Here is a 13,357-nt window from a genome sequence, read left to right on the forward strand (position 1 = left end):
ACCCAAGGTCACCTAGGTTTCCCCCGTGTTATCTTCGAGGGGTTTTATAGTTCTGCATTTTACATTTAAGCTGATGATCCCTTTTGAGTTGATTTTTGTGAAGGGTGTGAAGTCAGCCTCTGGATGGATTTCTTTTGCGTGTGGACGTCCCGCTGTTCCAGTGCCATTTGTTGAGGAGATGACCTCTGCTCCATCGGCTCGCCTTTGCTCCTCTGTCAAAGATCGGCTGGCTGTGTTTACGTGGGTCTGTTTCTGGGCTCTGCATCCTGTCCCGTTGGTCTGTCTGTTCTTTCACACTGCCTTGATTCCTGTGGCTAAGTTGGGTCTCGTCAGTCTTCCAACTCTGTTCTTCTCCTGCAATGTCGTGTTGGCTCTCCTGGTCCTTCAGGCTCCGCATACAGGCTTTAGGATCAGGGTCTTGCTATCCGCAGCGTAACTTGCTGGCAGTTCGTTCGGGATGGCTCCGAGCGTGTGGATCCAGCTGGGAAGAGCTGGCGTCCTTACAGCGCAGGGCGTGGGGCGTCTTCCACGTAGTTTGGTTTTCCGTTGATTTTGTTCATCAGGGTTTCGTAGTTTTCCTCAGAGATCTTGTACGTATTTTGTTAGACTTAGACCTAAGTATTTCATTTTGGGGGTGCGAATGGGAACCGTGTGTGTTTTTCAAATCCCACTGTTCGCTGCAGTATATGGGACAGTGGTTGACTTCGGCGTATTAAGCCCGCGTCCCGCAGCTTTGCTGCGCTCCTTACTGGGTCCCGGAGGCTTTGTGTCGCCTTCTTTCCGATTTTCCACGGAGACGGTCACACTGCGGACAAAGACAACACCCCGTCCTCTTATCCCCCTACACACGTCCTTGCCTATCTCTAAAGTGTGTGGACATCTGCTTACATACTAACCACGATGCCATTATAATAGCCAAATAAGTCATCCATCGATCCTGGGAAGGTCCATACCCAGGCCATTTTCAAATTTTCCTGATGGTCTGAAAAAAATAGCCTATTTTTCAGCTGGCTTATTCAAATAAAGATCTGAAAACGCTCACATATTGTATCCGACGTTGGTGTCTCTTACATCTTCTTTAATCCGGGATGACCCACCTCCCCTCTTCAGTTCTTTACGTCACGGACTTGGTGAAGAAACCGGCTCATGTGCCCCGTAGCTCATCTCCCCTCCTGGATTTGTCTGTTTTCTTCCTTGCTTCAGCCAGCTTGTTCCTCTGTACCCGTGTTTCCTGTAAATGGATGTGGGCTCTAAGGCAGCAGAAAATGCTTCATTCTGTCCTTTTGATCAATAGCGTATTTTTAATCTTCTCCAGGAAAACAGATAGCATGAGTGGACAGGAAAGCAGGCGTCTGTGGCAGGGAAGGCACGGAGTGAAGCGCAGTGTGACTGGCTCGCTCTGGAAACAGACACTTTCCTGTAGACGTCGTACAGGGAGAAGCCTGGAAAGCCCATCTGAAGAACGCTTACGCTCTCCCTTGTGCCCCTCGCGCGACCATCAGTGATAATGATGCTTTACGTTTCTGTCCCCAGCACGTTCGCTCTCGTTAGCTCACTTGCTGCCGAGGCAGAGACAGTACAGGTCGCTTTCTCTTCATTTTGCAAGTTGTACGAGTGAGGCTCCGAAGGCGAAGTGGGGGATGGTGTGGAAAGCAGGACTTCTGACTCGGAGGGCTGTGGCCTTCCTGGCCCTGTGTGCTGCTCCCCTCCCACCAAGCCTGGGGGTTCCCCACTACCCTCATCGTCCTCCAAGCTGGGCTATGAGCTGTGTAGGTCACTGGGGCGGACAGAACCCTTCAGTACCTGGGTTCCCAGAAAACATGCAGAATGACAGATGCGAGCAGGTTCGGTGTGGTCAGCAGGCCTGCGTGACCGGACCGAGTGGGAGGTTCTGGCCCGTTTGAACCACACCGGGGATGCGCGGGTTCAGGATCTGACCGGGAGGAGTTTCAGGGGTGGAGGGGGCTGAGGACTGGCCATCCCAGTGTCCGGGGCGGCTTGGGGTGAGGTGGGAGCACCCAGACAGTGGGCAGAGAGGGGAGCTGGTGGAGGGGCGGGAACGGGAGGCAGGAGCTGGGGGAGGGGCGGGAGCTGGGCCAGGGTGGGTGGCAGGCACAGTCCGGCTCTGGTGCTTTCAGCTGGATGGAGGCCTGCCTGAAGGAGGAGCTTCCTCCCCCCGTGGAGCTGGAGGAGAGCCTCCGGAATGGGGTGCTGCTGGCCAAGCTGGGCCACTGTTTTGCACCCGCCGTGGTCCCCTTGAAGAAGATCTATGATGCGGAGCAGCTGCGGTACCAGGTGGGGCGGGAGGCCTCTCCCTTCTACCTGCTTCCTCTTAGCTTGCCCTTCTCCTTAGCAACAAGGGACTCTTGCTACGTGGGCCCTGGGCTGCCCCTGCTATGAGGCTTCTGAGCAAACGGGTCTACCCAAGTCTACGCTCAGAGGCCTGGGGGCTTTGCCGCCGTGAAGCTACTTCCTGGACGCGCTGCCCCTTCGCCACGCTCTGGCCGGCACAGCCCTGTCTCCTTCCCGCCTCACCTCTGGACTCCCCTTTACTAGGAAGCCTTACTAGGTTGTTGATCTCCCATCTGCCGTCCTTCCCAAATGTCCTGCTGGGTCATCCATTCCTGGTGACTTCCATCTGTGACTCTCTCCTGGAGGGTCAGGGGATGGAGTATGGGAAATCTGCAGGGCAGGGTCCGCTGGCTCCCCACCCCCCACCCCGCCCTTCAGATCTCCAAGCCGCGGTCTGGGCTGTGCCCATGGGGAGCTCTGAGAACTGTAGAAATAGATTCTCTTCTCTTTCCTTCCCTTTCAGGCAACTGGCTTGCATTTCCGCCACACAGACAACATCAACTTCTGGCTGTCGGCCATAGCCCACATCGGCCTGCCTTCGGTAACGCTGGGCCTCGAGACTGGGGAGCATCTTTACTCTCCACCGGCCCCCCACCCCCACCACGCACGCTTTGTCTCCCCGGATCCTTCAGCCCTCGTCAAAATGTGTCTCCTTAGCTAACTTAACCTGAGGGTTTAAATTGCCTGCAGGTGTCTGTCTTTGAACCACGGTTACTTGGTCTCTGCCTCTACTTCCTGTGGGTGAGGGAAGTGGAGGGAGGTGAAGGCCCCCTGACCTAAGCTGCACTGTCCCCATTAGTGAGCGAGGCCCCCGTGCAACGCAGTAGATGCATATTTAGCCAGCCTTCCACCAGAATTTCGTGGCGTGATGTGGGCTTGCTACGGGCCATATCCCTTGGTGGTGGACTTGGAGGCCCGGGCCCGGGTCCCCTGTTGGCCATACATGGCACGTCCCCTTGCCCTTTGGATCTCAGCGTGTTACTTGACTGTAAAATGGGGATGGTGATCCCTGCCCTGTGTACCCCGTGAGGCTGTCAGGAGGACCGGATGATGTGCGTGAGTTGCCTTTATGAATCCTAAGGAACTGTGCCAATTAAGGCATGATAGGACTCTGCAGGGTTCTTCCTACAGGCAACTGTGCAACAAGGAAGCAGCAGTAAGGGGACTTTGGTGGGAGGCAGGAGTAATAGGGGCCAGCTGTCCTCAGTGAGGCTGGAACGCTGTCAAGTCTCTAGATTGGGTCCTTCCTGTGAATCTGAAGTAACCAAGAGGTTTTAATTTTTTTTTTTTTTTTTTTTTTTAATGTTTATTTATTTTTGAGACAGAGAGAGACAGAGCATGAACGGGGGAGGGGCAGAGAGAGAGGGAGACACAGAATCGGAAGCAGGCTCCAGGCTCTGAGCCATCAGCCCAGAGCCTGACGCGGGGCTTGAACTCACGGACCGCGAGATCGTGACCTGAGCTGAAGTCGGACGCTTAACCGACTGAGCCACCCAGGCGCCCCCCAAGAGGTTTTGAGCTTCGACCTCATGGGAGTCGCCAGGCGGAATGGGACGCCGTGTCTTGGAGGGAGGACTCAGTTCTTCGAGGGGACCCCACTGATCAGAGGCCTGTGGCCCAGAGACAGGGATGAACGCCCTGTGCCCTCGGTGGTCCTGGACAGCGTGTGCCTCTTTGGGCCTTCCGAAGGAGCACGGCCGGCCCCCCAGCATGCCGCCTGCCTGGCGAGAGTCCACAGGGGCACAGGCTCGCTGTGTCTACGGGATGCATAGGGGGCCTCTTTCTCCTGGAGGACACGGCCTGCATCCTCTAACCGCAACAGTCTTGCCTGTGTCCCGTGAATCTGGCGATGTGCGTCTGCGCCTGGGCCTCGGCTCACTTTCTTTAACACTTGGTGTGTGTGGCCACAGTGCTGGCTGTCAGAGGTTGGGGAGGCTGACTTCGAAGCCCCAGGCAACAAAGGAGTATCTCCCCGGGTCAGAGAGGAAGACCCATTCCTCAGCCCCTCTCTCCATAGCTGGTGCTGCTTCACGTTTCCAGCGGCAGTAACCAGCTGCTTTCCCCTCCAGACCTTCTTCCCGGAGACCACAGACATCTACGACAAGAAGAACATGCCCCGGGTGGTCTACTGCATCCATGCCCTCAGGTGAGAGGCCCCAGACTTCCGTCCTCCGGGTGGATACAGGAAACATGGCAGCAGGAAGGAAGGCAGGCACTTCTCAGGAGCGTGAGACTTCAGAGTTTTGCCGTTGTGCGTAGATTTATGCGCACGTTTGTGTGTGACCTGCAGGGGTGAAGGAAAAGGGCAGGAGGGAAGGGTCTTCCGTTTGTGCCTGGGGCCCAAAGCAATCAAAACGAGCCCTCAAGAGCGTCCCATGCGGCTCACCTAGCGGGAACGTTCAGGCTGTTTGGTTCTTCTCAGAACCGGCCATCAGCATCCAGCTGGCTAGAGCTTAAAGTGGCCGACCAGTTCCCGCGTCTGCCGCGTCGTCTCGTCCGGACTTCATTTCCCACGTCCTTTCAAGCCCGCCCGGCTCTGCGGGTCTCTGCTTGCCTTACCCTCTGTGTCCACCTGGTAACCGCAGTGTGCCCTTCTCTGTGAAGTCCCGATGCCCCCTGGCCTCTCGAGCATCGTACTTACCTTCTGTAGCGCTTGCCTCGGCCTGACTTCCAGTAACATCGCTCCCCGTGGACTGGGGGGACTTGGGAGCAGGTGTGGTGGGCTCCCTGTCCAGGTCCCTGTGGCATCTCCTGCAGACCGTGTCAAAATAAATAGGCCCCAACGCCTTCCATTCTTTTCCAGTCTCTTCCTCTTCCGGCTGGGACTGGCCCCTCAGATACACGATCTCTACGGGAAAGTGAAATTCTCAGGTGAGCCCAGCTCCTTCCCAGCCGCTCGTGCAGGCAGGGTCTTGGGGGCTCTGGCCCTGAGGAAAGGCACCTGTGGTGTCATTGCAGCCGAGGAACTTAGCAACATGGCCTCTGAACTGGCCAAATACGGCCTCCAGCTGCCGGCCTTCAGCAAGATCGGGGGCATTCTGGCCAATGAGCTGTCGGTGGATGAAGCCGCAGGTAGGGGTGTGGCTCTGCCCTGCTGGGGGGTGGGCTCCGTGTGAAAGGGCAGACTCCAAGCCTCCAATGCATTCTGGTGACCTGTCATCTGTGAGGTGACCTGGTTTGCCTGGCCCTCTGGGTGGAAAAAGGGAATGGTGTCAGGGTGGCCTGTGGCTGGTCGCGCTGCGGCGGTCTGGGGTTTGTTCTGGCCTCTGACCTTGTCTCCACGCCCCTCCCAGTCCACGCGGCGGTCCTCGCCATCAATGAGGCGGTGGAGCGAGGGGTGGTCGAGGACACCCTGGCTGCCTTGCGGAATCCCAGCGCTCTGCTGGAGAATCTTCGAGAGCCTCTGGCAGCCATCTACCAGGAGCTGCTGGCCCAGGCCAAGGCAGAGAAGACTGCCAGCGCCCAGACCCGAGTAAGGAGGAGCCTTTGCTGTGTAGGCGTGGAGAGTGGGGTGGCCCAGAAGGCCTCTGGCGGACAGGACTCCGGCACATCCTGTCTCCACGGCCCAGAGTTGCTGAGAGAAACGCTTGTTGGTTGTTGTAGAGAAGCAGAGGAGGCACCCAGGGATGAGGATTCAGGAGAGAAGGCGGGAGATGGGTTCTGGGGACTCGATCTTCTGGCCGGGCTGAGGTGGGGACGTAGAACTGGCCGAGACTGGACAGGAGATTTGACTTAACCGTGTCCATGCCGAGGGCTTGAACCCAGGGGTTCTCCAGATTCCTTCTTCTTTTTTTTTTTAATGTTTATATATTTTTGAGAGACAGAGTGCAAGCAGGGGAGGGACAGAGAGAGAGGGAGACACCGAATCCGAAGCAGGCTCCAGGCTCTGAGCTGTCAGCACAGAGCCCGACACGGGGCTCGAACTCATGAACTGTGAGATCATGACCTGAGCCCTCCAGGCAGCCCCAGATTCCTCCTGACCAGGCTGACCTTTGGCCTGGGAAGGCGCCCAGGGGAGGGAAGAATTGGAGACAGGGAGGGGGGAGCAGGAGAGGACTGAGCTGGTTTCCCGGGTCTCCCTTTCGGCATGGTCTTTGCAGGATGGTGGAGAAAGCTGGGACATATATGACTGCTACCTGACGCAGGCTGAAATCCAGGGGCACATCAACCACGTCAACGGTAAGAGACCTGGGCCAGGAGGGCTTCGGGGTGCTCCCAGGGCAAGCCCCCGCATCGGGAGGTTCAGGGATAGCTCTCAAGCCAGAGGCCCTGTAGCCTCACTTGGGCCAACCCTGGTCTCAGGGAAAGACCAAAGTCAAACAGCAGGGTGTGTGCTGCTTTTCGGCTCTCGCTGTCCAGAGAAGTGACCCTGTCCGGGGGGTTTCTGTTTGAATGGAGATCCATGGACAGGGCAGAGGCAAAGGACAGGCCTTGCAGCTCTTGCTGCTAGAAGGGCACCTGGCCCGGGGTCCTGGGAGAAGGAGCTGCGAGGAATGGATGGGGTGGGGCGGACACGAGGGCAGGAGGGGCTGTTTGGAGACCCAGGATGGAGTGGGCAGCTGCCTGTTGGGGTCAGGATGTCCTCCCGGTCTGGGGTGGGGAGGAGGGGAGGCTGCCAAGATCAAGGTTTAGGGCGGGGGGTCATGCTGGGCAGGAAGAACAGGGCAGGTCTGGGGTGGTACCGGCTGGGCTTCTGCACATCGTTCATTGGGGGGTCTTGGTCTTTGCAGTCCATGGGGCTCTAGAAGTTGTTGATGATGCCCTGGAGAGACAGAGCCCTGGGGCCTTGCTGGAGGCCCTTCATGACCCTGCCCTGGCCCTGCGAGGAGTGAGGAGAGACTTTGCTGACTGGTACCTGGAACAGCTGAGCTCAGACAGAGAACAGAAGGCACAGGTCAGCTGATTACCTGCTCCCTGCTCTGTCTGTCTGCTGTGGGATGGGGACCGCCTCTTCCTTAGGCATCCCCTCCGTCCCCTCCTTGTATTCAGTAAGCGCTGACTATGTGTGTAAATGGTTACATCACCCCAAAGCCTAATGGCCCAGACTGACCAAGGGGTCCCCGGGGGCAGCCGGCGAGCAGTGACGTGCTCCCCCATGGCTGAATGGGGACCTCAGCGACAAGAGATCTCATCCTCGTTGCCATTGGCTTTCTCCATGACACTCTCTTCGTGCTGCCTGTGTTGTTAGTTCAGTGCCTGCTGCGTAAGAAAGAGCCAGACTTAGAGGCAGGGAGGTGGGGTGGGTGGGCCTGGGAGCCCGTGAGGGCAGCTCCTGTGAGAGCTCTCTCCTACGTCACCTCTTCCCTTCCCCAGGAGTTGGGCCTGGTGGATCTTCTGGAAAAGGAGGAGGTCCAAGCTGGTGTGGCTGCAGCCAACGTGAAGGGTTATCAGGAGCAAGCCAGTAAGTCACTTCCAGGCCGAGGCCTGGCCCCGGGCCCATCACTGCGGCATCTAACCCTCGCCTGGCTTCTGTGTAGGGGTGTGTAGGGCGATGCAAACTGCTGCCCACGTTTCCAGCGGGACCTCTCCCCTCCCTGGTGTGCCCGGGCCCAGGCTGCCTGCGTGCACACTACAGACGGGTTCCTTAAGGCCTTAGGGGTAACGACAGTCACATCAGGCCGGCTCCTGGGGCAGACAGTTTTCTTCAGGGCACTTGCCCTGTATCTGGATGGTTTCAACCTGCTTGAGTCCTTGCCTCTCGACTGTAGTGAGAAACTCATGATCAGTTAACTTTCCCTTAAAAACATTATCTACAGGGACACCTAGGTGACTCAGTCGGTTAAGTGTCCAGCTCCTGATCTCAGCTCAGGTCTTGATCTTGGGGTCGTGAGTTCAAGCCCCCCACTGGGCCCCACGCTGGGCGTGAAGCCAACTGAAAAACAAAACATCATATACAAACACAATTTTTTATTAGAGGAGTGTGGCCTGGTGATCGTGTCCCTCCCGGGAGGTCAGCGTGTGGCAGGAGTGAAGTGAAGCAGAGTTGGGGGGGGGGGGGTGGTGCCACAGCCTGTGGCCACCAGCCCCGTTTCAGCCGTGTAACTCCGTCCTGACCTGCCGTTAGAAGTCGCGTACGGGTGTGAGACGCTCACCTCTGTGTCGCGTGTCTTCGGGGCTTCCTGGCTTCTTCCCTGACTCGGCCTGGACTTCGGTCCCATATGCTCCGTGAGGCAGATGAGGCCTCCGGTGCCCCCTCCTCTTGTCACACGCCCATTCCGCCCGGCCGGACAGCCTGTCCTTCCCTCGCTCTCCCGCTGCCAGCCCTTCGGTCATCCGGGCTGCTTTCCTTGTGCACTTTCACCCGGGGAAAGCGGGTGGTGGCATCCGTCAGCGCCGCCTCTGCCCCTTCCGTCCCCCGTCTCCCACCAGGACCCCTCCTTCCCCGGCTGCCAGAGCTCTGGGGGCGGGAGGCAGCACTGGCATGGAGTGGCCGGCGTCTTTGGACCCTTACTTCTCCCCAGGGGATGCATCCTGACACCAGGGCCCGCATCTGCTCGGCACTTCCCAAGCCCCGGGGTTTGAAATCGGAAACCCCCCTGGGGCCCCGTGGCCCCTCCAAGCTCGCTCCTGCCCCTTGTGGCCCAAGCGGCTCCACTTACCCCTCTGTGCTGTCGGCGAGATGTGGCCCCTAGAGCCCTGGACTGACCTCTTCTTAGCTGTGCCCCGTAGCCTCCTGCCAGTCCTGCGTCCACCGCCCCTCCCTCCGCCAAGGCGGCCGCTCTGCCAGCGGCCAAGCTGCTCCATCTCTGGGCCTGACGCACTGCTTCTTTCGGTGCCCCGCAAAGTGACTCAGCACCCCTCCCTCACAAACACTTAGAAGCTCATTCTGGACCTAGCAGAAGGCAGAACGGTTTTGAAGAGGCGTTTCCCCCCCGGATACCCCAGCAGAAGCCAGTTGGCCAGGAGACTAGGACGGGCCCTGGACGCCCGGCCCGTACAGCCCTCTCCCTCCTCCCCTGCAGTGCTCCGGGCCGTGTGCAGGATCAACGGAGCCATCCGGAGGGGAGTGGCGGCTGACACGGTGGCGGAGCTGATGTGCCCAGAAGCCCGGCTGCCTCCAGTGTGCCCCCGCGCCCCGGCTGTGTACCAGCAGGAGCTGGCAGTGCTCCAGCAGCAGCAGGGAGGGGTGAGCCCCAGAAATGAGGGTCCTGCCCCCGCGTCCTAAGCAGTGCGGGGGGGGGGGGGGGGGGCCCGGGGTGGTCCGTGCAGAGCACCCTCGGAGGGATCCTGAGCTCTCATAGTAGCTAGCACTCTTGAGCGGACGCTGCTCTACGCGGTCATTGATCCTTGCTAGAACCCTGGCGGGTGAGGAAGATTTCCATGTAGAGGTGAGGGAACTGAGGCGCAGAGGTGGATACGGTTCCTGACGGCCGTGGCCGGCAGTGCTGAGAGGGCATGCTAAGCCGGCTGCGTGGAAGTCTGTGCCCGTCACCTCTCTGTGTGCCCCCTCACCCCTGTCCAGACGGCTCCCGAGACGTGGAGGTGACAGAGCCCCCCTGCAGGGAAGTCCCAGTCCCTGCAGGAGGTGGAACACACCTGAGGGTCCAGATAGTCACAGGGAGGGAGAAACGGATGGTGTCAGTGGCAGAGGACTTCAGACGAGGAAATGGAGGGAGCAGAGCTGGGGGTAAGTCCGGGAAGGCTTCCTGGAAGAGAGGAGACCCGTGGAGAATCATACCCACAGAGGGAAGTTTAGAGCATGACCCCAGTCATGGCCTTCAGGAAGGGCACGGTCTCCATACCGGTGACTGCAGTACGAGGCGGAGAAGACGAGCCCTAGGAGGTGACGCACGGTGACCCGGGCCACGGACGGCAGAGCGGGAGTCAGCTTCTGGCTCTGCTGTGTCCTCACTGTGCGACCTTGGGCGTTAGTTCCTTGTCTGCCCCTCAGTTCATGTGTGAAACGGGAACAAGAACATAATTCCCTACAGGATTGTTGTGAGGGCTACAAGCGTCACCACGCGCGCTTAGAAGTGGGCCCGGTATGTGAGCTCCGCTGCTGTGACCCTTATCTGCGGTACTCCTTCTGTACGGGACAGGGAGGTGCTCTAGAAGGAGGGAACAGTACGCGCAGGTGTTTGGAAGGGAGGAGAAAGCTGGGCCGGGAAGTGGGGCGTGTGGTGCCGTGTGGAGGGGCCCTGTGTCCCTCTCTCTGTCTCCCGGGGCCTTGCGCCCTCCCTGGCGTGTGCCAGGAATCAGAAAGGAGTCGGTGCGGCTCTCTGGTTGAGCGTGGGCTCTGGAACCAGGCGGCTAGCTTCAACTTGTGCTGTGTGCTCATCTGCAAAGTGGGGACATTAATGGTACCTCCCTCGCTGGTTTGTTACGAGAACAGAGTGAGTGTGTGGGGGGCATTTACCCACTGAGCACACGGTGAGCACACTCAGTGTTGGGCACAGTGAATTAGCGAATGAGTTGGGGCTTGGGATAGAGACTGGGATGTGGGAGGGCCTTGGGGGCAGGATAGCAGTGGCCCCAAGCCCTTGACCCGCCCCACGGAATCGGTGCTCCCCTGTTGTAGGAGCTCGGCCACGAGGAGCTCTTTGTGGCCGTGGAGATGCTGTCAGCCGTGGTCCTGATTGACCAGGCCCTGGAGGCCAGGGATGTCGGCGGCTTCTGGAGCAGTCTGGTGAACCCCGCCACGGGCCTGGCCGAGGTGCAAGGAGAGAACGCTCAGCGGTGAGAAGGTTTAGCAGGTGTGAGCGGGAGGGGGCGGAGCCAGGACTCCACCCTCTGCTTAGGACCCAGCCTTCTGCGCGGTTCCCTGCTCCTGGGCCCAGGCCCCTCTCTGGGGCTGTTCGCAGCCCCTGGCCCGTGACTCGTCCTGGGAGTGGGGCTCAAGCATCCCCCCTTCCTCCATTCCTTGTGCTTTCGTAGAGGTTTGAGTCCCGCCCCGTGCCAGATACTATCCCGGGTGGTGGGAAATGGCAGTGAACAAAGCCAAGTTCCGGCTCTCATCCAACCCACGTGCTCGTAGAGGGGACAGGCAAAGCCAACGTGCCGGATGACTGGCAGGGAGGAAGAGCCATGGCAGAACCAGAAGGGGCCGAGGGGGTAAAGGCTGGGGACAGGCGGGGGGTTAGGGAAGGCCCCGTCCGTAAGGGGGCGTTGAGAGGGACCTCGGGGCATCTGTGGTTGCGGGGAGCTGCGTGGGGCACAGGCCCAGAGCAGGACATTGCTTGGTGTGTGCAGGGAGTGCCAGGAAGCCGGCGTGGCCAGGCAGAGAGGGCAGAGTGGTGGCTGTGAAGCAGTGGGGGCCACGCCATAGCTTGGGAAGGGAGCCACAGGAGGGTTTCGGTGAGGAGGGGGCGATGTGACCTTTTGCCAGGCTCTCGGTGGCTGCTGCACTGGGGATGGCTCCAGGGTTGATCAGGACGGGCAGGCAGCCTCCAGGCCAGGCGCGAGGAAGTCATGGCCGAGGGCAGCGGGCGTGGGTGGTGGCGGAGGGGGGTCTGGTCCTGGGTCTGTTCCCCAAGTGGACCTGACGGGACCTGGTTGCGTGTGGATGTGGCTGTGAGGGGGAGAGCGTGGTCACCTGTGGCTCCAAGATCTCCTCCCTTAGAGATTGGAGTGTGTGTTGACAGGAGTGGGAAGGACTGGGGCACACAGGCCAAATGGAGGTGCAGAGCTCAGGCGTGAGCGGCAGGCGTGGGATCACATCCGGCATCCGTGGAAGGAGCGAGGAGGCCGCTGGCGTTCACGCACGGGTGGCGGGTTGGGGAGACCTTAAGGTTTCGGCGTCCCGAGCCGTGGGGTCGGGGAACGAGTCCGGAGACCGAGCGGTGGGAGGCTGGGGCACGCAGGGCTCGGGCCGGGCGGGGAGCCAGCACAGGGGCCTCGGAAGAACAGTGGACAAGGGGAGAAGAGAAGGAGGAGAGCGCGGCGAGCCCCCTGACTTCCCGCTGGCGGGGCCCCCGCTGCCCGCCCTCTCTCCCTCTGCTGCCAGTTACTTTGATGCGCTGGTGGCGCTGCGGCGGGGGCGTGCGCCAGACGGCGTCTTGAGCTGGAATGACCTGCAGGCCACCGTGAACCAGGTCAACGCTCAGGTGCAGGAAGAAACCGATCGTGAGTGGAGTCCAGGGCGGGCGGAGGCAGCCCATCCCTTACCCGGTCCCTCTGCCCACCGACGTGTGTCTTGCCCAGAGGTGCTGGCGGTCAGCCTCATCAACGAGGCTCTGGACCAGGGCAGCCCCGAGAAGACCCTGTCGGCCCTCCTGCTCCCCTCGGCTGGCCTGGACGACGTCCACCTGCCTGTGGCCCCTCGGTACCATTTCCTCCTTGTGGCGGCCAAAAGGCAGAAGGCCCAGGTGAGGTCTGCGTCGGTCGCTGGAGCAGAAAGAGCGTCCGCCGTGGGCAGGGCTGTCCCAGGATGCACCTGGGGCCGGCCCAGTCTGATGAGAGTCCGCTCTGGGGGTGGAGGGCAGGAGGGGCCGTGGGGGGAGGTGGCCCCCGGCCAGGGCGCTGGACCGAGCTCCGGATGCCAGCATGCAGAGGGTGGTGGGGGCTTGTGCGTGGGTAGAGCCCAGGCCTGGGGGCCAGAGAACGGGGCCGCACTTCCTGCTCTGACACTCGGCGACGTTGTGACCTGCAGCAAATCCCGTGTCTCTGAGCTCTGCTAATGCGTCCGTAACATACTGCACGCGCTGGTTCTACGTGCCTTCTGGAATGGGGGAAATCACACGATCGGAGAGCGTGGTGGGGTCCTAAGCCTGTAGCGCCCTGAGCCCACGGTGGCGCGGGGGGGTTGAGGGCTAGACCTGCTGGGCCAGACGCCTCAATGTGCATCCTGGTGGGCTGACCCTGCCCACGTCCTGCTGTTTCCTCACCTGCACACACGACATGACAGTCGACGTGTCTCGCGGTCAGGGGTTCGGTGACATGGCGTGCTGGTAAAGCTGCCTGGGTTCTTCCTGGGCCGAGCATCGTTTGTGGGCTTTGCAAAAGCCGGTTCCAAAGAAAGTGCTTTAGAGCGCTGCCTGGAGCACAGCGGCCCGTCACGTTTTGTTTA

At 60.1% G+C, this 13,357-nt stretch overlaps 1 protein-coding gene across 1 annotated transcript in view; it reads left to right on the top strand.

Moving 5' to 3' along the window:
• The window catches only part of IQGAP3 (IQ motif containing GTPase activating protein 3), a 35,920-nt gene that overhangs the window by 4,945 nt on the left and 17,618 nt on the right, over positions 1-13,357 (top strand). Inside the window, exons 3-15 of the mRNA XM_078441133.2 lie at positions 2,139-2,295; positions 2,816-2,893; positions 4,422-4,498; positions 5,156-5,223; positions 5,311-5,424; positions 5,646-5,824; positions 6,453-6,531; positions 7,083-7,246; positions 7,666-7,753; positions 9,315-9,478; positions 10,871-11,028; positions 12,296-12,414; positions 12,493-12,656. Coding sequence (XP_078297259.2) covers positions 2,139-2,295; positions 2,816-2,893; positions 4,422-4,498; positions 5,156-5,223; positions 5,311-5,424; positions 5,646-5,824; positions 6,453-6,531; positions 7,083-7,246; positions 7,666-7,753; positions 9,315-9,478; positions 10,871-11,028; positions 12,296-12,414; positions 12,493-12,656 — 1,609 coding nt within the window. The remainder of the gene's footprint in view (positions 1-2,138; positions 2,296-2,815; positions 2,894-4,421; positions 4,499-5,155; positions 5,224-5,310; positions 5,425-5,645; positions 5,825-6,452; positions 6,532-7,082; positions 7,247-7,665; positions 7,754-9,314; positions 9,479-10,870; positions 11,029-12,295; positions 12,415-12,492; positions 12,657-13,357) is intronic.

The sequence above is a fragment of the Panthera onca genome, chromosome F1 (genome assembly GCF_046562875.1).
Source record: "Panthera onca isolate mPanOnc1 chromosome F1, mPanOnc1 haplotype 2, whole genome shotgun sequence".
NCBI classification, from domain to species: domain Eukaryota; kingdom Metazoa; phylum Chordata; class Mammalia; order Carnivora; family Felidae; genus Panthera; species Panthera onca.